The 25170-nt window shown below is 38.8% G+C and overlaps 1 protein-coding gene across 1 annotated transcript in view; it reads left to right on the forward strand.

The window, feature by feature from the left end:
• The first annotated feature begins 2915 nt into the window (after positions 1-2915).
• Positions 2916-25170, forward strand: part of LOC128382363 (collagen alpha-1(XXI) chain-like) — a 54841-nt gene continuing 32586 nt past the window's right edge. The window contains exons 1-18 of the mRNA XM_053342359.1: positions 2916-2997; positions 3251-3387; positions 3694-3813; positions 4748-4864; positions 5155-5341; positions 5669-5834; positions 5969-6191; positions 10175-10348; positions 11630-11707; positions 11818-11829; positions 11903-11992; positions 13356-13409; positions 13517-13570; positions 14221-14274; positions 14368-14421; positions 15830-15883; positions 16239-16292; positions 23624-23632. Of these exons, the coding sequence (XP_053198334.1) occupies positions 2916-2997; positions 3251-3387; positions 3694-3813; positions 4748-4864; positions 5155-5341; positions 5669-5834; positions 5969-6191; positions 10175-10348; positions 11630-11707; positions 11818-11829; positions 11903-11992; positions 13356-13409; positions 13517-13570; positions 14221-14274; positions 14368-14421; positions 15830-15883; positions 16239-16292; positions 23624-23632 (1719 nt within the window). The remainder of the gene's footprint in view (positions 2998-3250; positions 3388-3693; positions 3814-4747; positions 4865-5154; positions 5342-5668; positions 5835-5968; positions 6192-10174; positions 10349-11629; positions 11708-11817; positions 11830-11902; positions 11993-13355; positions 13410-13516; positions 13571-14220; positions 14275-14367; positions 14422-15829; positions 15884-16238; positions 16293-23623; positions 23633-25170) is intronic.

The following is a 25170-nucleotide window of genomic DNA, read 5'->3' on the forward strand; positions in this document are numbered from 1 at the left end:
GCAACAAAGTAATTATATTATTGTAACCAGCAGTCAGCAGATGTTTAACAAACTAAACTTTAACTCATAGTAGCCCACCACCATCTATTTAAAGGGAAATCAAGATGCCTGTCAGTACAAAGACACTGTCAATGGTCATATTCGTTGCTTCAAGCTGACGACATTACTACACAGAAGCTGCTAAGTCTCTATTCCAGTTACCTATATTACAGTATATGCCTTCATTTATTATTATTTATAGGCCTAAGTTCTAACAGTGGCTATCTAAAGGGACCTTTAGACGAAAAAAAATCACTTTCCCCACATGAAACCCAGTGGGCATGATTCCTACATGGGCTTGCCATGTGGGAGTGGGTGTTACTGAACACACATGGGTCTTAAACTGTGCATCCAGTTCCACCCTGAGCCCTTAGTCCACATTTAGCCCTTGCAGGGTGAAAACATGTTGCCCATTTCAAGCTCATGACACACTTACCCAATGTAGCCCAAATGAATCCAAATGGTATTATATGGACTTTCTATATGCAGGAACTATACCAAACAGATTCATTTTGCAAATTAGAATTTTTATTTATACCCCCATCCAACTGATTTGGGGCAAATGTATGTTTTGTATTGTATGATAGCAAATTGTGTCAGTCAAACTCAGAGAGAGAAAGAGGGAAACAGGAGCTGGGAGGAGACTTTAAAGAAAGGTTGTGGTATCTCTGTGCTCTCTTCAGCTGACTGATCCTCCCCTGTCTTTAAAGCCTATGCCAGCACACTGCAGCCCTCTTCTGCCATGTTTATATTTCTGTTTTCCCATCCCGGCATAGTGCTCACGTTGTTATTTTCTCCGGCCCAGCCTTGTGGTTGGTTGAACCATGTTTGCGCTGTGAGATGAACACGGGGGAGAGCTCCATAGAAAATACACTACAAGACCATATGTTGCATGGCACAACATGAAAACACACATAAGCATTTTACAAGGGGGATGGCAGAGTGGAAAAGAGATGGCGTGTCTCATTTTCAAGCCATATACTGTATCTTTATCCCAGCTCAACATTGTAACACTGTCTGTTAAGTGAGCTTTTTATGGACTGTTGGACTGAATCTTGCTAATGTGTGCACAGACAAAAATAAATATGCATTATACAGAATACATAGTCTAAAGACCTCAAACATTTTTCCTGGAAAACATGCTTGAGCTCAGGCATATAATTGTATGAGAATGATATAGTTTAAACACACATAAGTACAGAAAACATGCTGCAATTAGTATTACATTGACCAGACCTACTTCATCTAAAAAAGCATGAACACCAGGCAAATAAGACTGTTTGAGATGCAAACCATAATTTTTGCAAATCCATCATTTTTTAGAGGAAATAACAGTCATGTTTTGCTCTTTGCATCAATTGCTGTGCCCTTCTGATGTCTGAATGGATGTTGCAAAGGAGCCGTGCAGAACAACAGAGCTCTTGTCTCCACAGTATCAATGCTCAGCTGTTTTATGATTATTTATTTCTACTTCAGTACTCAGTGAATCAAATAATGAATCCAGTTGTTTCTCCCAGTAACTCACTTACTCTCTCTATAACATTCATTTTCATGTTTGTGCAATTTCTCTTTCTCATTATTTTGCTCGTTTTAGACTTGTGGGGGAGTCAGATGATGTGTTTTGTTTTTAACATTAGTAAAATGTAAAGAAATGTCCACCTCTTGTGGACTGAGGTTGATTCTGGTGGCAGCAACTGGTATTTGAATGAGTCAAGCTGTATACAATCTGTAGCAGCTGCAAAGTTCGTGTTTGTCCAGTAAGGAATGTTCAGCACTGCAAAATATCTAAAATGGTTCCTGGGTTCCTGGAAAGGTTCCTGCAGTGGAAACCAGTGCCATCCAGAGGATGTGGTGTATATTACGCCCAGGAACACCAAAGTTTAGGAAAGAACAACAAAGTAGTCATGACTATGACAAGGTGTAATTTTTTGTCTGGAGGGTGGTGCAATGGGTCCGCAGAGTCAGAAGAGTTTATACAATGGCAAACATGAATGTTCTCAACCAATATCTTCCATGACAATGTGGAAGTTGTGGCCTAAGGGTTAGCAAAGTAGAATGAGTCCATCATGTGGGGAGCATGAATGTTTACAAATAGCACAATGATCTGCAGATTAGATTGTGATATTTTTTCTGTGAAAGTGGTTGTACCATCAGTGGATTAAGGTGGGCCTGGATGAAAGCTGGGGGTGGGTGGAAGAAAACATTAAGGAGTTACCTTAATCAATTGGAGTCATCTTCTGACACATAATGTATTTGCAATCTGGCCAGTAGCTGCCAAGATAGATTTGCCTGGATTGGATGAATAACTGACATTACCATCATGAGGTGCTGCTCCAGAAACAAGGCAGAATATACATCCCCTTGTTTTCTTGTAGCTCAATAACAAACCTAATATCCCAAATCATTCCCCATTTACTGTATAGTGCACAATATTTACCCATTGCTATTTTATTTGAGTGTCCAAATTCTAAGTGTATACATTTATACAAATAACTAGTGTCTATGGCATGTGCACAACATTCCTACAATACCATGCTTCATATTTTTAAAACTAGAACAGTGATGCCAAATAATGATGATTCATACATGCTGAAATATTACTAGTAAGGATTTTGTAGAGTAAACTATTGAGTATCTATTATATATGGAGTGATTTTGGTCACAGCCATTCACACTCCTGCCAAGAATGTCCTTACATTATTAAATCACTTCATCAAAACAGCCTCTACAAATGGCAAAGCAGTTCTTAAGTGACACCACACCAAGCTTGTCAGTAGTAAGAGTGTTAAACCCGTGTGTTGTATTCAAATTGCTGTCTTCGATGCTGGTTTAGCCAAGTTGGACTCGAACAAGGTGAACCGCCCTCCTAGAGAGCCATGTTGCTGTGGTCTGTATGGACTACGATATTGCTACTGACCCCGCTGTATGCTGCAGAGGAGGCGGATGATGTCCGAGCAGGTAGATATGACACAGTTATACCATGAGAGAGCCCAACACATTGTGAATTCAGAATAGACAAGCAAGTAAAAACATATTACAAACTATTAAGACCTTTTGGATACAGTCTGAGTTAATTAATTTGGAATTAATTGTCAACATAATTTTGATTTCAGCAGCATTAAATACTGACCTCTAAATATGAAATAAAACAGAAAACAGATTTTAGGTTTTGTATCTCTTTGTTTTTTCTTTTTGCATGTGTGTGTGTTAGGCTGCAGCACAGCAGTAAATGACCTAGTCTACATTGTTGATGGCTCATGGAGTGTTGGCGTCCATGACTTCGAGATAGCCAAGCAGTGGCTTATCAACATCACCAGCCAGTTTGATATCAGTCCCCACTACACACAGGTAATATAAACTACATTATACTTAATGCACTAAGCAGGAATTCCAACATACCTACCAAATGCACAAGTGTTACAGTACATCAAAATTTAGCCCTTCCAACTGAGATTGTAATTTCTGGACTCATTACTGACACCGTTTTATTTTCTTCCATCAAATTAATGATGTATGCTGCAGTATCTGTGTCTGTATTAATGGCTAGTTTCAATCAGAATATTATTCCAGCATGTGTGCCAATTCCAAGTGCCATAGAGCATCAGTAAATCTATACCAATATTAGTTTTTGGCTTGTTGTGTCTGCTGCTGTAGGTGGCTGTGATCCAGTACAGTGACACTCCTCGTCTGGAGTTTCCTCTGGGGAAGAAACAGGGTGAATCAGACCTCATCCAGGCATTACGAAGCATCACCTATCTGGGAGGAAACACACAGGCAGGAACTGCATGTTTGCTATGAAAACTGTCAGTCCTAATTGATATGTGTATATTACAAGAATATACTGCATATGTTTTATTATATCTTCAAACTGAATCACTGTACAAGTCTGTTTAAAGGTCCGGGGGGAGAACTACTGTACTATATATGTGAAAAAAAGTTATATAGCCTAAAGACTTTTTGTGGCTCCAAAGGAAGCTGTGTAAAATCTGATACATTGCCCCATGTGATGTCACCTGAGACAGTGTTGGTTGGGGCTGAAGACTACAAGTTTGAAAATAAAAAAAAATCTGGGAGTGTGAGGTTATCAGCCCCCACCTCAGAAAGAAGAAGAATAAAGTAAATAACTGACTGATCAACTATGGTAAGGAATTTCATTCAACTATGCGATAATAAGAAACTTAAGTTAAGACTTAAGACAAAGCATGATACAATTGCTGAGTGACATAATACAACATCAATCAATTCAATTAAATAGTGAAGTGGTTAAACTAAGCATCTGCTGGGGTTTTACAGATGGTGGTAGATATGTACATTTATACAATTGGCTCACCCACCTCTGATTTGGTTATCCATTGAAGTACAGCTGGTGGGAAGCCAGTGAGGGTTCACGATCTTGTCACTGCATCAGCAACTCCTTCTTGTTTACTTGGGCATCTGCTTAGGGCAGGACGGGAGAAGGAAAAAAAAGACTTTACTCTTAAAACTTAAAACATACTATTAAATATCATATAAATCTTTCACAACTTGCAGTATTCCATTCAAAAACAAAAAAACTCATAAACTCATAAAGTGGAGAAGCCCGAGGCTAGAGAGGCAGACTACACTTAGCTGTGTCCAGGAATGCAAAAGTTTACTCGTCACAGGTGCATGCACAGCAACACCGCAAGCACAGATATTGTCAATAAAATTGAAATTGTTTGTTTTGCAGACGGGCAGAGCCATCAAGTTTGCTGTGGACCATGTCTTTCCCTCTTCCCAGCGAGTCAGCCAAGTTAAGAACCGCATTGCTGTGGTGGTCACTGATGGCAAATCTCAGGATGACGTGGTAAATATTGTGTTCACTTTTTGAGTGAGAACTATTTTTATGGGATCCAAAATCACAGCATCAGTCTCAAAGAGTTTCAAACCATGGTACACAAAAAATGGTAGGAACTCACCAATACATAGTGCTTTAAGCAGGCACAAGGAGGCACTACTGGCCTGGGGGCATCATTTTCATTGTCTTCATCAAGTCATCATAGGAACAACAAGGGTACAAGGGACTGAAGTTCAAACAAGTCCATCTTTCTTAACCATGAGAGGCTGATTTTTACCACTGGCAACCTGTTTCCTTAGGTGGATGCCAGTGTGGAGGCACGAGCTGAGGGCATTACATTATTTGCTGTTGGAGTTGGCAGTGAGATCACCACCTCGGAGCTGGTATCCATCGCCAACAGACCATCCTCCACCTATGTCCTGTATGCTCAAGATTACACCAACATTGACCGTATCAGGGACTCTATGGAGCAGAAACTCTGTGAAGGTCAGAATATTTTCTCTATCTACTTGTCTTGTTCATCAGCTGTCTTCTTGAATCTCCAACGCAAAAAAACCTAAACCTTTTCTACACTGCGATTGACTGAGCTGATAATGGTGACATTGTTGCTAATAAGTAACAAATGGTATTGGTGCCAGTTTCCTGTCACATACTTGAGTTCCAGTTAAATACTAACCCATTAAAAAAAGGTTAGATTCCTAACAGTGTAAGCAAAGGTGATGTATGCTGTTGTTGAGTTGTGAGTCAAACATTCTTGCATACAGTATCTATTGAGAAGTTAACTGCCTGAATGAATTACACTTTTCTCTCCAGAGTCTGTGTGTCCAACGCGAATCCCGGTGGCATCTCGGGATGAGAAAGGCTTTGAGCTGATGGTGGGCATGAACATTCAGAAGAAGGCCAAGAAGATAACTGGCTCCCTGGTGTCTGAGGCAGCCTTCTCCCTTACTGCCTCCACAGACATTACTGAGAATACCAGGTAGCATACTGTTGAAAGTGTATCATAGCCTTCCACATTTCTGTTTTTAATGAATGTCACTCTATCCCAGTTAACAACTATTTAAAAATGAAAGTCATGTCTAGCTTCTGTATTTTGTTCTATCTTCCAACTAGGGACATTTTCCCAGAAGGCCTTCCTCCATCCTATGTATTCGTTGCCACCCTACGTCTAAAGCGGTCTTCTAGCAAATTGACCTTTGACCTCTGGAGGGTGCTGTCTAAGGATAAGGAGATCCAAGCTGCAGTGACACTGGGTGAAAAAGACAAAAGTGTCACTTTCACAACCACTAGTATAACAAACACCAACCAGAAAGTCATCTTTAAAAGCAACCTTGAGGTTGGTGTTAAGACAGAATGATTGATGTTTATTTGGCTACTTTGCCTTTGGTTAAGGTTTGATTTCAAAGTGCTGGAAAATACTATCTTATGTGTTAAAATGTCTTACATTTCGATGGCTGTGCTCAAGAAACACTACTTTTCAAAGCAAGACACAGCCACGAAATGTAAGATTAAAAGTTGCATCACATTTTTGCAAGTTTTGTGTGTTGGTTAGCCTAGTTTTGCTCTTAAAACACTTTTTTCACACACAGACATTCAAAAGTAGCAGGCTGATTGTTTCTTTTTGAAAAAACAATTTTGCAAATAAGATCAGTGTTGCTTTGTTTCTGCTGGATGTGTTAGCAAAGTTGGGTATTTGCTAGTATATTAGCCATATACTGACCACATAGCAAGGCACATTCACTTTGTTTGGATACACTTTCTTGTGAATGTGAAGCTGTGTCCAGACTTTTGACTGGTACTGTATATGTCAAAGGGGTGACTGGTAGTGACAAACCTGCAGAGAAACATCACTTGTTCAGTCTAATTTGTAGGCCAGATTTTCTGTGAAAATCAAACAGGTGTGATACAGGAGTCCTCCTGCATAGTTGTGGCTCTGGTAAAAAGCTTCTGATGTCACCTTATTTTACCCTTGAGGTCAGCAACAACAGTGGCTCCGGTGCACTTGTTGTATTTGTCTTTGTGCATAGTGTTGTAATGGTGACTCAAGTTGAAATCTTTCATAGATGATTTTGTTTCCAGGTACACTAAACATATAAAAAAAGGAAAAAGGAAATTTGTGTTTGGTAGAGTATTTCTTTGTTGTAACAATGCTTATTGGCAATAAATCTTTTACCGTTGGAAAGCCTGTGTGGCTTGTGATGAGCAGCACAGCTGAGTATGTGGGTTGCGCCCATGAAAAATTTGGCAAATCTTCTCTGCCTTCTTTAGTGGTGGAGGCAGTGTGATGGTGTGGGGTGGCATCTCTATCACTGGAAAAACGAGGCTTGTCATCATTGGAGGTAAACTCAATGCAGACAGATATCGAGATGAGATCCTGCAACCAGTGGCAATCCCATATCTTCACAGTCTGGGACCAATCTCTATCCTCCAAGATGATAATACTTGCCCCCACAGAGTGGGGTTTATCAGAGACTACCTCCAGAATTTGGGAGTGAAGAGAATAGAATGACCTGCCATCAGTCCTGACCTCAACCCCATTGAACACTTGTGGGATCAGCTTGGGTGTGCTGTTTGTGCCAGAGTGACCAACACAATCACGTTGGCTGACTTGCGACAAGTGCTGGTTGAAGAATGTGATGTCATCCCACAGCAGTGTGTGAACAGTCAGGTGGCCAGCATGAGGAGGAGGTGACAGGCTGTTGTGTCTGTGTATGGTTCTTCCACACACTACAGAGGATCCTGTTTGTTAAATTAATAAATTGTTAAATTGCCAATATGTCTTGTTTCTTCAGACTTCAGTTATCTAATCCACCAAACAGCACCAAACAAGAGTCAATAGCAGAATAGGCTGTTCGGCATTGGCAGAGATTTTCCAATCTTGTCATGGGCGCACTCAGCTCTGCTGCTCATCCCACAAATTCATGTTCCTTACAAATGTGGCACCATTTAAAAAGGTAATAAACAGGCTTTACAATGGTATAAGATTTTTATGCCAAGAAGCATTGTAACAACAAAGAAATAATCTACCAAACACAAATTTCCTTACTTTTTGTGCTTTGTTTAGGTTTGTTTCTGAATTCCCTAAAAATATAATCTGTTTCCCATCTTGACTGAAAGCGATGGTTCCCTTTGTTTAAATTTTCTGTTTAGGCCACTCATGTCTCTTTTCTTCACACTCTTGTCAGTCTTCCTCACGGGCTGTAGTAGAGGCTGCTGCGAAGCTTGCCCTGGCTTTCTAAGCACCCTCTGTTAGTGATCAGTATCATTGGGATCTGGTTCAGATGTGGTAATGGCCTGCTTGCTTCCAACGCCATTTTAACAACAATTTATTGATATTTGGAAATTGACTCTCAGTGACAGAGAACAGGGACTGTATGCAGCCCACGGGCCACCAGTTGCCAATGTCGGCTGTAGATGATTAAAATGAAAATAAACACACACACAGACACACATACACACAAACACACACTAGTATGGAAAGCATTTCAACACTAAAATAAGTAATGAATGTATTATTCATAAATACTGTCTGCATTTCTAAAACATTACTATGAATGTAAAAAAAATCTGATCTTACTTTCTGCTCCCAGAGCGCTGTAACCTCACGTATGAGGCACAGGAAAGTTTAATTTTTCTTTTTCTTTTTCCGGTCTGCATATACATATTCATTTTTATACATAAAGAAACACAGGAAAAAAGAAACTTAAATAGAGCAGCTCAAAACAGCATAATAAGCCAACTTAAAGTTTTTCTCTCTGCAGTCCGAAAGAAAGGTGTAGACAGAAGTTGCAGCTTATAATGCCAACCCTTTTATCACATGTTAAAGGGTTGGCATTAGGTTATGTTTGATCTCAAAAGGTTACTTCAAGCAACAGCTCATCGCTCTTTTAGAGTTGTAGTTCCCTTTTTTGTGGAAAAGCTAGTCAAAGCTGGTTAGTAGTCATTTCACATGTCAACGCTAGCATGCAGGTCAATGCCATGTTTTTGCTGTCCGGACAGATTCGTCATGTTTCCTGAGTATTTTATCTTGTAATGATATTGTTTTCATATGAAATGTGCTCTGTTGACTCATCCCTTCCCCAAAATCCAAAATATTTCCACACTGCTGATTTATTCCGAGAGAGGAGTAAATATCCTCACTGTCTTTTTCTTGGCTGCTTGCCATTATCTGCCTAGTGCCAGCACTGTTTGACTGCTTTGAAAGGATGTGCATTTGAATGGAAATGGTGACACAGATGTGCCATGGGAAACTCGAAATAAAGGCATATCTTAAAAATGATGATATGGATCGATGTTTTCACTTTGAATCAATGATATTGATATTGTGTCATCAATCATTGAATTGATACCCTGATTCAGACTGATGGACCATTACACTCCAAGCTATGTTACCATTTGTTATTCTCCTGCAGTGCCACTGAAAGAACATACTGTGTCATTAGTCTTCTCTGTCTCTTCCAATCCCGAGCTTCCCTTCATGTTGCTTGCTATGAACGAGTCTGACTAAGATGACTCGCAGAGAGCCAAACTAGCAGTTACTTAAACATCATCCCCTGTTCAGTTTAATATACACTTGAGCTGGTGAAGATCTAATGCGATGGAAGCCAGGAGAGGGCTCAAAGAAAAAGTTTCCTACTCTAAACCACTGTGTTTCCTCAGTGGAAACTAGCTGGTGGATGTGTAGCACTTGGAGCACATGTCTCTGTGTTCATGGCAGCACAAGGTAATAATACGTCCTGTTGGACATGCTAGGTTGTTTTTCCAAAGGCACCCACCAGCCTCCATCCTAACACACACCTAGACTTTAGACTTTCGAGTGTTGAACAGAGTTGTAATTATGTTCACTTTCTGTTTGCACATGTTTGATTTGATTTGGTTTGATGTGGCACAAGGTAAAAGCCTGTGATTTGTCCTTTAGAAATGACGGCTGTGGCTCAGTCCCAAAGAGACAATAGCTGCTCTGTTTCTCTCTCCCTATGTATGATTTGAGCTTTTAAATACAGATTGTGATGGAAAAATTAAGGGCTTCTTGGTCATAATACCTTGCTGGTCACAACTATTTATGGAGCATTTAGGGAGCATACATTTCAAGCCTTACTAACAAAATAAGATCACACACACGCACACATAAGACCGCCGACAGAAGTGGAAGGCTGAGCAAAAGAATATTTGACAAGTTAATAATCGTTTTCATATCCAACTTTGCTCACGACGCTGAGCTTGAACAACGATGTGTTTCAGTCTCATAAGTGAGCAAACTCTTCAGTAAATTCTATTTATATTCATATTCATGAACCTCATCTTTGTGCCTTCTCTCAGAGTCTGTTTGATGGAAAATGGCATCAGCTCAAACTCATAGTGAGGCCTCACCAGGTCACCAGTTTTCTTGATGATCAAATGATCCAGGAAGTAATGTTGGAGCCAGTGGAGCCCATTTATATCAATGGGGAGACACAGGTGGCTAAGAGGCGAGGAACAGACATCACAGTGCCTGTGAGTACAAATCATACCTGTTAATCATACTGCTGAATGACAGATCCAAGTACACCATGAACAATACTTAAAGTCTGCACCCATACTACATGCTAAATGAAAGGCCTGGGGTTCACCAAAATCAGTAGGCTTCATTACAGACCATAAATGTCTTTCCTAAGTTTCATGTCTAATCCATCCAATGAATGTTTATTTGAAATAATGTGATATATCCTGTAGAAAAAGAGATTTATTGCACCATTTAACTGTAGGCAGAGGGGATGTTTTTCAGTACCAACCTGCAGTTCTGGCTGCTGGGGGACAAATCAAGTGGGTTGAACTAATATTTACTGTACTATAATTGTGACTATACTGAAAGCCCAGTCACACAGGATGCCATTTATAGGTTGAAACCTCTTGTTTTTGTAATAAACATGTATCCGAAAACTATTACAAACAACATAAATGAGAGTTAAATATAAATAGTCTCACTATTGGAGGAGATTCTTGGCCTTGGTCATCTCCTTCTCCTCACAGCTCTATGTTGTACATTAATAAAAATAAATGTATAAAAATAGATGTATAAATAATACATCTGTAAAATTTATTATAGCAAAAAAAAAATCTTATATTAAAAAAGACCTTTCATTCTTGGTTCTGATTTTTAGTTAATTACCAGATATCTCATATCAACACCACCATCACCATTCCTGATGTGTAAATACAAACACCAATGCATTAATTAATATATTATGTACTTTTTGTATTTCTACTCACATAAATATTACAACATTTATATGAAACACTATAAACCAGATCATCATCTCTGAGAAACTTTGACAAATGGTGACATTCCTATTTATTCCCAATAACAGTCTTGTTTATTTTACTTTCTCTAAATTTGTTTTCGCTTTATTCCTTTATTCCTCAATGTTAATTATTTTGTTTAAATGCGGTTAGTTACAAAAGTTACCAAAAAGTTACAAAAAATGTGATTTAAAGATTAATAAATAATGTACAGGAGGAGGTTTAGGAAGTTATATCACAGTGTGTAACCTAGGTTGTTTAGTGTACAATAACACTTTTTCAAGTCACTAAATAGAGTCTTTTTATAAAAAAATGATGCCTTGTCCCTGCAGTTTATGGCTAAAAAGGTTCTGGTTCTGAACTCACAACCCTCAGTTTCAACATATTTTGGCAAAAGATACAAATGATGGACATTCCATGCCAAGTGTCTGTTTTCCACAATTTAATGCCATTCGTGTTAAAAGTCATCACGTTTTTCATGCTCTTTGGATTCAGGTGGACATTCAGAAGCTGCGTCTGTACTGTGATCCTCATCAGAGTGAGAGAGAGACAGCTTGTGAGATCTACTCTGTGGTGAGATCTATAACCTGTTCTCTTCTGCATTTTTCAAATTCTGTATAAGATTGCATGTATGTATGTACACCGATAATAACTGACCTCATTTCCTGTCTTCTTTCTCTTAGGATGATGAAAGGGTAAGTATAGGTTTAATGTATTTCTTAAATTGTTTTAATCTGACATTGATTCAAAATGTTTGTGTTTTCTCAGTGTTCTCTGAATCGAACAGTCTCAGAGGAAGAGGAAGACTGCAACTGTGCAGTTGGACCACCAGGGCAGCGTGGCCTGCCAGGACGCATGGTAACACACACATACAGGACATTTGGTATATGAATTGTCTCTTGTCCGTCTTGGTACAGCCTTTAAACTGCAATCTATAATCAGTGCAGAGCCACCCATTGCTCTGCTGTTATGTACGGACTGGACAATGCTCTGATGTGTCTCTTACTATAGCCTATATGCTATATGGAAAGAGAGGAACAACCACAATGCACAAATTGAAGACTAGAAAAGGAAAGAGAGACGAAAGAGGGAAATATGTAGTTGCAACTGAGTATTTGATGTGGAATTGGTACAGAATACCAAAAGTAGAAACTTTTCTACCAATGACCCTTAATGACTAAAAGTTATAATAACTCACTTTTAATGACTGACAGTAATATGTATTTATGCAGGGATGTTTTGGAAACTCTGCCATTTTTGGAGAGCTGCTTAAACATACCGAATCCTCACACAGTACTCCATGGTTCTAACCATGACCCAATTTCACACTGTTCACTTTTGGCCAGTAGTCTATCTATGTCATTCCCCCATGTCACTACCCTCATTTTTTCTACAACAACTTTTTGTTGAATTGGTGAATTGAAAATGGTGTTCAGTGGTGAGAAAAACACCAGAGAATGTAAAAAACAGGGGAGAAAAAATAGAAAGAAGCTCTGGAATCGATTGTCACTGGCTAGTGTTAGCCTAGCCATGCCAGCTAGCAAGTTCGTTCACTGACAAGTAAACTACTGTAGCTGCAAGTAGTTACTACGTCACTAAACATCCACATTCACGTGGATGAGTAAATGTCACTTAGTGGCTGTAGTTGGTTTGTTATATAGCCAGTAGTGTGAGCGGTCAGTTATTTCAAGATAACCCCCGATTTGAGGCAACAAGAGACAATTTGTTTAATGGCTAATGCTAGCTAACAGAAATGACATTACTGAGTCAGTGCACTGACTTAATGACTCTTCGTCTAGGTGATGACTCTACTTGAGCTTCTGTTACATTAGTGTCAGCATTTACTGTTGTTCAGCTCTTGCCACTTGTGGTAATAGTGGCTGCTGCTCAACCAAATAGTCTTGCTTTAAAAGAAACCAACCTCTAGATTGTCTTCCATCCTTACATCTCTGTAGGCTACATGATTTGTTCTGGTGAGCTATGATATACAGTACCAGTCAAAAGTTCGGACACACTTTCTCATTGATGTGAATGGGAAAGTGTGTCCAAACGTTTGACTGCTACTGATACTATATTGAGTGAAACTCTGCAAAAATTATATTTTTATTATTTTAAAATAAAAATGTTGTTCACCAACAAGTAAACTGCTGTGGTATGTTAATTTCAGTAAGTATGTTATTTCTATGTAATGTGATTTATACTGTGTGTTCTAATGCTACAGGGTTTCCGAGGGGAAAAAGGGAGGGAAGGACCACCAGGACCTGATGGTAAGCCTGTAAGTATTAACCAGTTCTTCAATACTTCCTTTATTTTCACTATTTCAGTCTGTTGTCAACAGATTCTGCACATGATGGAATCAATTTATGTTTTTTCTGTCCCCAGGGTAAAAATGGGAAATCTGGTGAATCTGGCCCTCCTGGATTACCAGGCGAGAAGGTAAAAATGTGTGCATTATAATAACCTTTGACTAGACGTCTCTTTAAGAATGGGGGTCTATTGGGAAAATGCTTTTTGGGCTGCAGGGGGATTTTTCACTGCAATACTGCAAGTGAACATTGGGAAGCCCAACCCAGTTCTTATAATACATCCATGCATCCATACACCACACGTTCCTTTTCATTTTGAATGTCTACAAAAAGTTATTGTTTGAAATACATAGAGGAAAACAGAGTTCCTCTGGATTTAATCAGTGCCTTGATACCAGTGATCACAGTATTTTATTCAATAGCCTGAGGAAATAGGTTAAAATATCTTGTGAATGGTTTTTCGCTTGAGTGGTTTTCTTATTTATCTTATGCATATTTTTATATGTATTGCAGGCAAAGTTTCTGATTGGGCTCCTACTCTTTAACAATATCTGGACGTGTCTTATTTTCCTTTTACATGCTCCCTTTAAGGCAATGCCTTGCAATGCCAACATTATACAGCTTTATGTATTTGCAAAATCTGACTTCTTGATGTAAAGTCTTACAGAGATACATTTTTGGATGTCGTCAATGTCTTGTCCAGTATTTCCTCCAGATAAATTGACACTGAATTTCTTCTTGTGTGTTTTTTTTTAATTACTGTTTTCCCTTGCTGGGCAGGGTGAAAATGGCCTAGCAGGACCAAAAGGGGAGCCTGGTCTTAAAGGAGATAAGGTAAGACCTTGAAGAAGCAGTTTTTATCAATGCTGTGTCTTTTATAAACTGTTGCCAGTACTGACAATGCCTGATTCTATTAATACTGCCCAGGGAGAAAGAGGGGAGCCAGGTTTGCTGGGAGAACCAGGACCCCCAGGACCCAAGGTGAGATACAGAAATTCAGCAGTGGTTTCTGGTAGCTAAGGCTAAATTTATCCTGGTTAAACAAGAGAGTGAGTGAATACTGCACACCAAACAGAGACTTACTACACTACTAGCTACAGCGCTTTGTAAAGCACAGTCAGTGCTGACTAGACTAATACAGTGACACAGTACACTGTAATTGCTTTGTTTTCTTTGATAGAGTATTGCATCAAATTCCAGGTTAGGCTGAAATAGTTCCAAATGTACAAAGCAGAGTGGCAGTTCTTGTATGAATTTAAACATTTTTCAACAGGGGTGAGTCAAGTTGTAAGCCAGGGGGGTCAAACTCATCTCATGGACCGGATTGGACTCCTCTGCGGGCCGGTCCTGGTGGCACATGTTTGACACCCCTTTTAAGCCTCCACAAACTGCATGTATCAGTGTATTTATTATTGTTTGTTTATCTACTTCCTCTGGCTTTTGATATATATATATATATATATATATATATATATATATAGAGAGAGAGAGAGATAATTCCAGTTAACACTGATAATCATGTACTGTAGGTCAGTGCGGTTACCCTCTTCTGTTAGGTTGCAGTGGAAATGCAAGTAATACAAGTACATATTACAGTATGTGGTTGGTGAGGCACACTGCAATTACTGTGGGCCATACCATAGCCATAGCTGAAGTCTCTTAATCCAACATAAAACATGACTACACCTTGTAGTTCCTCTTGCACAGCCAGCCAATCACCAGGATGACCTGATTGCTGCCAGTTGTATATCTCCATTTGATCTAATGGTTATGTCTCATCTATCTATCTATCTATCTATCTATCTATCTATCTATTAACACTTTTTAATTTTTTTCTAAATGTACAGTAATATTTTAGTAATATATTTCAAGTTTTATACTCTTATAAACATGGGAGTGGACACATATGCTTGCTTTTTGCAAATGTATGTTTATTATTATTGAAACAATCCAGAACAATGAAATACTGTACTGCATGCTCCAAAAATCTGCTGTTAGTTATATCAGTTAAGAACTAGTTACATTCACTCACCTGTTTACACACAGTCTCTCTCTCTCTCTCTCTCTCTATCTCTCTTTCTCTCTCACACACACACACACACACACACACACACACACACACACACACACACACACACACACACACACACACACACACACACACACAGATAGTTCATCTCTCTCTCTCTTCCTCTCTCTCTCTCTCTCTCTCTCTCTCTCACACACACACACACACACACACACACACACACACAGCTCATCTCTCTCTCTCTCTCCCTCTCTCTCTCTTCCCAGCTTTACCACCAACATGCAAAGCACTCACAGTGATCATATTGAACCAATGATGAAGCAGCTTTTATAGTAAATCATTTTCATTTTTTGTAATCAGGGCCTTCCTGGTGAGGGGGGCGAGCCAGGACCTCCAGGAGAAGCTGGATCATTGGTGAGATCAAGTTTAGTTCACACTAAACCAGCTTAACTGTCAGGATATAATATGTGTCAACTCATGGAAATAAAACATTATTCCAGCAGCCTACACATTAAATTATTTATAATTACATAATTCTACTTTAAAGAGCAGTGAAGAGAACAGCTGTCCAATTCTGGAGGTTTGGCTCCAAGTTTTGGCTCCATGCATGTGCGTGCATGTGATTTCCTCCTGCCACGCTGCGTCAGTGCTCTCAGCTGCGCAGTGCTTGAAGTGAGGGGCAAAGACAGATAATTACTGTAATGGTGTTGGATTTGGCTGCTGCTGCTGCTCCACAGTTCCTCTCAGACTGTGATTATTGTCCACCCAGGGGGAGCCAGGACTACCGGGCATCAGAGGACTGGCTGGGACACCAGGAAGAAAGGTCAGTGTACGGGGATCAGGTGGGAGACACAGCCTATAGAGTATGAATGGTATAGAAAACGGATGGAAAGAATGGATAGGGCCCATAAAGCATTAAAACAGCCTCAGACAAAAAGTATGCTGAAGATTGTATCCACATACTTTTGCTTGTGTGTTGTATGTCTGCTTAAAGTTGCTGAGACCCTTCTGTGGGGAGTTCTCTCCAGGTTCTCCAGCTTCCTCCCATGGACCAAAAACATGCAGGTTATGTTAACTGGTGACTCTAAACTGCCAGTAGGTCTGAGTGTGAATGATTGTGTATTCTGCATAGTATATGTTATGTATTATGATATGCTGTGATGGACCGGTGACCCATTGGCTCTTGCCCAATGTGAGATTTGATCCAGCCCCCCGTCACATAGAAAATGGATAATTCAAACAACCAAAAAGAATAAACAGAGAGGAAACTTGCTCATAACTTTGAGCAAATATGGTGATTCATATCATGACTTATAGAAATATCGAACACTGACACCAAGTGTTTAAAATTGGTACTGCTCAGGAGTTTTTAGGTTTGGTGGAATCTATCTCAGTTGATCCAGTTTGTTTGCTTCCATGTGTGCAGCATGCTGTATTTGCATACCATTGTTTCATATCTGGCAAACTGGCGTGTCGAAATGGAAATCAACCTGATCGAAGAGAAAAGGGTGAAATGACCTCGCTGGCACGTAATGTGTTAAAATGACATGTCAGCACTACGATCTGGTTGAATGAGCAGTGGGAATCACACAGGCCAAAACAAAAACAGACATTCTGCACCGGAGTGGAAATGTCAAAGGAGAACATACTGGTAGAAGCCAATATTTCAACTTTTCCTTACTTATTCTATAATCTCTGATAATATATTTATTTATTTATAGTTATTTTTATTTTATTATGAGTTAGTACAGTAAAAAACTACATAATGGTCCAAGTTTAAAAACCTTACTAACAGTGCATTGCAGAATGTTCAGCAGATAAAAACCCATATGTGATTTGCAGTAAATGGGCCATAAGATGCAAAAACTGGCACCTAAATGGGCTAATTTCATGACATTTTGGCAAGAGACGTGTCTGCAAGAATCTAATAGAAGAATAATAAAAAGCCACAAATAAATAAGCTGTACTTCATTGTATAATATAAAGTGTCTGTCAGACTGTAGCTCACTGAGTCATGAAGATGTCCATCATATACTGTGTTTAATTTGTTTGTTTTTACATTGGTAAGAAAAAGGGGAAGTGAGCAGCCTCCTGTGTGAAAACAATCTCTCAGCCATCTTTCCCATGTTTAACAGAAAAGTAGCATGAAGACAGACAAACATGCATAAGTGCAAAGTCATGCAGTAAATCTTAAAACACTCTCCACTTCTGTCAGTTGATGAATGAAATTAGCACCAGCCGCACACAGTGTAAAGAATCTCTGCCTGTGGTTCTTTGAAAAGAACAAGTGGTTAAATGAAAGGGCACACGCACACATCTGCAAAGCATGTCAGCACCCCCACCAGCTACAAGTGTGTGATGCTATTTTCGGTCTTCTCTGAACTCCTTCGAGTGTTCTAGCAGTTTGACTCGCAGCAGCCCTGCTCAGTAATTTTTGGACTCTTCCTGTTATCATAATAAACTGCTTTCCCCCGAGAATCTGGAAGTGTTCTACACCAAGTGGAGGGTGGTGGTGCACAGGGAGCTGAAACAGTACAGTTGGTGTCCATGTGTGGATGTTCCATTCTGTAGAAGCATGAGTTTGTATGGGTGTATGTGTTAAGGAGAGATGGTAAAAAGCAAACTACTGAGCTGCTTTTGAAATGCATTCTAGTGAAACCACCTGCTCACCAGCTCGCATTAAGGTTTACCAATCCAACCAATTCCTTGTTCCTTCCTAATTTTTGTGTTCATATCATATGCAATTATATTACATTTACCCAATAGATCTTAGAAAAAGTGATATGATTACAAGTAAAGTGTTTTTAATCATTCAGTCTATAAAATGTCAGAAAACACCAATTCAATTACAAATTACAATCTCTTAGAGTGAAAGCTGTCTTCTGAAGTCTTCAGATGCCTTGTTTTGTCCGACCAATGGCCCAAAACCCAAAGATACTCAGTTTAATATCGTGTGACAAAGAAAAGCAGTAAATCATCACAAAATAGCACACTGTTGGCATTTATATGTGAAAAATCACTAAAACGATTATCCAAATATAAAAAATAGTCAATCGCCCAAACACTGCAGTTCTAGTAGACTTTCAAAACCTGGTGCCTACATTAATTACAGTCCACCTAACAGATTTGTATGTTGTGAGCAAGATACAGATGTCTGCTAACCTAGATTTGTTTCATTTTCAAACTCCTAGTCTTCAGCCACTTGAGGCTATTTATCAGATTTCACACAGCTTTCTCTGGAGCCACAAAAAGGCTTTATACAACTTTTTAAACATAAAGTAGTACTCCTCTAGACCTTTAAACAGACTTTGATGTGTAAAATTGGTGGGATTTCCCTTAAGTCTGGAGCTATAGAGTCAGCAGCTAGCAATCGAAATGATAATTTGCAGTTGTAGGTGGATTGACGTGTTGCAACTATGTCTGATGTCTTATCCACCCACCCAGTACCCACTCACAACCTGACTGTGACGACAGCCCATATACCCATATATTCTCATAATGTGCACATGCCAATTAGGACTGAATAACTTAGCAACTCCCCTATGTACTGATCTGATTACCGTAGCTGTGCATGTATAGATGGTGATCAATGTAAAAAGTGCAGAAGAGCAGAGAGTGCAAGACTGGAAGTATTTATAACAGATGAGGAATCAGTCATATAATAGGTTTGATGAATAATTGTAATAACCAGGTGAGCAGTCTGTCCTTGTTAAATGAGGAACCTGCCAGAAAAGACTTGTTATGCAGAGTGATGGCAGCTGGCGGGAATGACCTCCTGTAGCGTTCCATGTCACGGCAGAGCTCATTAAGTCTCCTGCTGAAGGTGCTTCAATGTTTCCCTACTTAGAGTTCAGTCAAAGTCAACGTTCACTTCAAGGATAAGATATAACACAAAACCGCACTTTTTCGTTTGCATGTCCCTCATACCTTACTCTTCCCTACACTTTATATCACACTACGTCTGTCATTTGTACTTGCCACTCGATGTACTGTTAATTGGGTTGTCCAACTGTTTGCATTAGAGTCTCATTGGTTTTATAAACCTGGATGGATAACCGAATGGGCATATACCCATGGGTCCAAAAGGTCAGGAGGCAGGGGCTGATTTAGTGATCTGGGGGCTTTAAATAAACCATGCTATCTTAATTTCCCTTATTGGGAATATAATTGGTATTGAAGAGGCTATTAATTGCCATGGGTAGAATCATTACCTTGTTTTTTCCTTTTCTTCCTTGACATGACATGTTCACAGGACCAGTCAGTGGTGGAATTACTTTATTTAAGTTCATTGTTTGGGTTTTTTTTTGGGCATTGAAATTGGCCTAATATCAACCTTTTGCCACAGAACTACATTTTGTTGATACGAGTACAGTAACTTGTACAGTTACTGTACAGTAACAATGTATCAAACTCTCTTAGTGACGAACTTAAAGTTAAATATGTGTTCTGAGTTTGACATACCACAGAAAAGTGTGTTGTTAACCACCCTGCCAAATTTGAATGATTAAAAAAAATCGCTAAATATATGAAATTAGGCTTCAAAGTTGTGTTAAACTAAGAGCTTTCTCCTGCAGCTAACTGGGCTGGTAACTAGGCTGAATGGTAGTGTGTGCTGAATGTATTTATACCTCTACAGCAGCAGGGGTGGGTTTATGCTAATCACCGCCACGTTTCAGACCCGCCCACTAAATCCTGAACACAGAAATCTTGAAACACAGTTTGTGAAGCCTAGCTCCACATTCAAATCTAAATGGTTGAAATGCTTTTTACATCTTTTTTAGAAATATATTTATGACCGATGTGATTAGAAGAAAAAGTCTGAATTCACTTTACACAGCCTTTAATGACAATTATCAGCAGCTCTGCAGCTCCCCTCAGTTTCAGGGAGCTTCATAGGGAATTTCAGCTCAGTGGTTTGCTGTCTGGCTGCAACTTTGTTTTGCTTCGCTCTCAGCGCTCTCTTAGTGTTTTCTGATGTTTTTTCAATAGCAGCAGGCAGTCGTTTTCAGAGAAAAAGCTCTAAAAAGCCACTGTACCTCACCTGTTCAGCATCAACAGTAAACAGACACAGATAATGTAGCTGTAGACTAGCTGGTGAACATAGTGAAACATTTAGCAGCTAAATAGCCAGATATTTCCCTCAGGAGTTGGTAGACAGTAAAAACAGAGCTAAAAGAGACTGAATATTGAACCTACATTTAGCAGGTGGACATGACTTCAAATGAATGATAATGTTGCATAACATCAACATAACTGCTGGATGTGGAAATAAGCAACTGTTTGCTAACAAGTTCAGCATCAACTTAAGAAGGTTATATGTCAATGTTGTGTTCACACCTCGTTTTTACTGCCCCCAAGTGGACAAATAAATCAACCATTGCAGATTTAAGTAGCAAAATATCAGGGATAAAACACCTGCATTTTGTATATTATTCTATATTATTCTATTCTTGGTTGCTTCCAACTACTGAATTGCCACTAGCTGCATCTATACACCATAAAACAAAAGTGCACTCACTACACTGCCAGATGCTTAATGTATCTTTACTTCCCGTAACAAGGCGGTGTTGATCTGACCTGCATTGCCTCACAGATGCTGCAAGACCAACAAACAGACAACATTTTTTCCTGCAACAATGTCAGGGAACATTGAACGCCCTAATGGTTAACAGGTCCGCTTTAACAGGATGCAGCGAGGTGTGCTGTGAGAATGACTAATTGTTGAGCTTAGTGAATGTAACATTGTGTGAAAGGGTTTAAATAATTCTGCCAAGATTGTCTAAAGACTAAAGGCTTGGATTTGTTAGATAAAATAACTAATTGCTGCAGTTTCTTTTTTTAGGTAAATGTAGTTTCTGGCAGCTCATAGTATTCCGGATGAGACTTCTTAAATCTATTAAACAAGCACACGCTTTTCCTGTTATGACACTGCAAATCCCACAGCATGAAATTTCATGTGTTTGTCTTAAATCAGATTTTCCCCTTGCTTTGAAGAAACTGGCTGGAATTTTGTCTGTGCTTATTTGACATATTTTGGCTGCACGTTAGATTTTCTCTCATATTTGTTGACGTCTTATAAGGATATGTATTTTGGAGAAGTCAGGTGAGCTGAAAGTGTCAAAAAGTTTTAAAAACAGGTTTCAATTCAGCAAAGCTGTTATGCCTTTCTCAAGCCAGTGACGTTGATCTGGTGTTCTTAAGGCTGATTTCAGAGGTAATGACCTGTCACACATGACCTCATCAAAGGAAGTAGAAGTATTTGTCAGGTTATCCTGTTGTCTGTCAGTAGTAATTGTACTTCAGTAAGTTCGTTCTTTATCTCTGGGAACAATATCATGAAAAGAATTGGGCCTCAAATTTGGAATTTCGAGATTTTAATGACTTAAGGAGGAGTTTACATCCATTTACAGTAAATTTAACTGGACAGTTATGTAAATTAATTTAATGTAAAAGTTTTTTTTGTTGTCTTGTTGGACATTTGTAAAGGGAGTGGGGTTCACTAGCAGAGTTTGGTCACATGTCACAAATCCTGATTACAGGATACTGCTGTTATAGGTATTTTTAACCAAGCTAACAGTATGGCTGTGTGATGGCAGTGTTGGCCTAACACTAAACTTGAATTGTCTGTATGTTGAACATTATACCTGCTCAACATCAGCATGTTAGCACGTTGACATTAACATTTAGGTTAAAGCACCGTTGTGCCTTAAACTGAAATTATAGATGCTTTATTGCCATTGCACATTTCTTTCCAACGAAACTTTATCATACTCCCTGGATTTGTGACTATGCAAGGGTACGCTAGGGTCCACTTGAATTTCATCATCAGAGGGTTTACTGCTCTATGAAGACATCCGTGCACATCCAATTTGTTGTGACTGCAGCATCTTATCTAAACTGGTCCACATGGTCACAATGTTGTCTTCTTATAGATGCTGATGTAATGTACATGTATGGAAGCGTCTTTTCAAGTGGACTCCAGAAATGAGTATAAACTGAACTACTACCTGTGTATTGCAGCTGTGTGTGTATGTATTTTCTCAGGAATATACAGTGTCTGTGGCTTAAATACAGTATGACAGTAGATTTGTAGTCCTGTTAATGCTACAATAGATAAAGAAATCTGTCTGTCTGTCTTGTGATATCGCAAAATGTTATCATTTTACAAAATCAATCAAAATTCAATGTATATTATTAAGACAAACTGTTCTTGTTATAACATGCTGGTAAATTGTTCTAACAAGAGCATAAGTTGTCGATATCAAGAAATAGATTCACTCAGTACCCGGAGAGATGATATTGTATCCTGGACAGAAATGTGAAAAATTGAGTATCTAGTAATAATGAGAAAATATAATATGAAAATAACTGTATTAAAATGAGAAAAGTTTCTCATTATATTACATATTCATTTTGAGCAATTTAATTTTGCCATAGTGGCAGCAATACGTTGCCGCAGGCCACCGTTACAACAGTTCCCATACAACTGCTAGCAAGAGAACACCCACTGATGCCCAGATGTGATCCAAATTAGCTTCCAGTGTGGTCACCGCCTGAGGAAACATCACCCATCAACTGTAAAGAATTTCTGTCCACCCATCCGTAACAGTGCCATTGAATGTTAATGAGGCCTAAACTTAGATATACTGTGTTAGGCTTCAAACTGTCAGCATGGTCTTTAATCACACACATCACGAAACTGCTTTCTTTCAGTGACACACAACTTCCAAACACTGTGGAATTTGATGCTTCACACTTAGGTGAAGCAAGTTGAAAATGATTAACTTTATGGCTGTAGGTCTGTTATTATCAGGGACTGAGTTTTCTACACCCAAATTATGGATTTTCATATGCAACTGTGTGAGGTTTTGATGCCACACAGAGATAAAGAGCATCCCATTTTGTATATCACCTATTTCTTCCCTGTAATTACCAATTGTACAACATGGTGGCCTGCGACATGGCACTTAGGAAGATTTAATGATCAGAATGGGAATTTTTTTCTCCTTTCATGTATTCTTTTAAAAAACCAAGACAGAATTAAATACACAAGCGGAAGTGTGCTTTCAAGTCTAAAGAAATTATTGGATGCTTTCAATTATGTTGCTTAAATCAGCAAACACATGACAATAGTGCCCATCTACAAATCAAAAGGGAGCCACTGTGGGTTTAAATGGGGAATATTTTTAACCCCTGTGCTTGTAATTTAGTAGCAAGTTCACAGACCTCCTAACTACACTCTAACTTCTGTTAGACCTTTAAACTCCCAGTTGTTCGCCACAAGTACAGATGTACGCAGCCCCCAGGGGTCACGTGGTGAAAAAATAAATAATTACGTGAGAGCTTGCTCACGGATTATTACACTGAACTCTCACTTTAGATTAGAAAAGAGTAAATAGAAAAACATTTAGTTTGAGAGCATTAACACACCATAAGCACCATTCTTTTAGCCTGGAATATTATACTGTTCCCTGAAGTGTCTCACAATATTCAAAACCAGAAATATTTCAATGTTTTTTTTGTGTTTTTTTTTACATTTCCATGCACCAATATATCAATATGCTCTATTTTAGGTAACAAAGGACCATAATATAGTGTGATTGTGAATGTTCCATCAATACTGTAAAACTTCAGTAATGAAGGACTTATCACTAACTGATGAGTTATTTACTAATGAAAAATTCAAATAAATTCAAAATTGAGCATAGGGACTAATTATGTGATCATATCAATACCTATGTCTACAAAATGAGTCTTTCTTTTGTTTTGGCACACTAGAGTGAGCATCAAAAAAGACATTGGCAAAACCACACTCCCCATTGATCCAAACCAAAGACATTGAGATAGTGGGGTGCTGGAAGCAACAAAGATTCAGACCCTGATTTACCCTGATTGTTCTACAAAGACGAACTTACACCATCAGAATAGTTGGGGAGATACTATAACCAAATACAACCTCTACACATAGAGGCTTTAGATGAGATTGTGAGACATTTTTTCCCATTTCAAAGATTTCCTGTAATGAAACCCTCAATGTTCCACAGACTTATCAGTCTCCTGGTTAATGTAACAATTTTATACAATTACAATTATTTCAACTTACTTTGCAATCAGCCACCATTCTTATGGGTGTATCAAGCTTCAGGTATCACTAAGGACACTGCAGTGAGGTTGTCCAATGTATTTTCTATGTGAAGAAAATACAGACATTCTCTGGGTGAGATATGCATATTACAGTTACACAACAAAATAAATAGATTCAAAACAGTTTAAATAATTCTGCACCAGAATTTTAGAGAGAGTGGTCTTGGAGGGACTTCAACCCAAGAACTCAGTATTTCTAAACTTCTGGCCATGACTGTATGTGTTACAATTGATTAATTTATACAATTGTATATGTAATGTTTTCTGAAGGCTGGGTTCTTGATGTTTTATACCAAAATGCACCTTGGCATTTGTGGCTCAAAGTTGTAACCTCACATTTTTTGTGAATATGAACCTTTAACCAGGAGAATTGTATGCCTATCCAAGCCCTATCCAAGTGGTCCAATTGTGAGTCACCTATGAGAAAATGAACAGGCCTAGATGCCTAAAATAACTGCCCCTCTATGTATACTCTATAGAATAATTCAGGAATCATACATTATACAGGAGGCATTTAATAGCTGCACCATCACGCATGAAGATAGTTAATGAGGTGA

The sequence above is a fragment of the Scomber japonicus genome, chromosome 21 (genome assembly GCF_027409825.1).
Source record: "Scomber japonicus isolate fScoJap1 chromosome 21, fScoJap1.pri, whole genome shotgun sequence".
Taxonomy (NCBI): domain Eukaryota; kingdom Metazoa; phylum Chordata; class Actinopteri; order Scombriformes; family Scombridae; genus Scomber; species Scomber japonicus.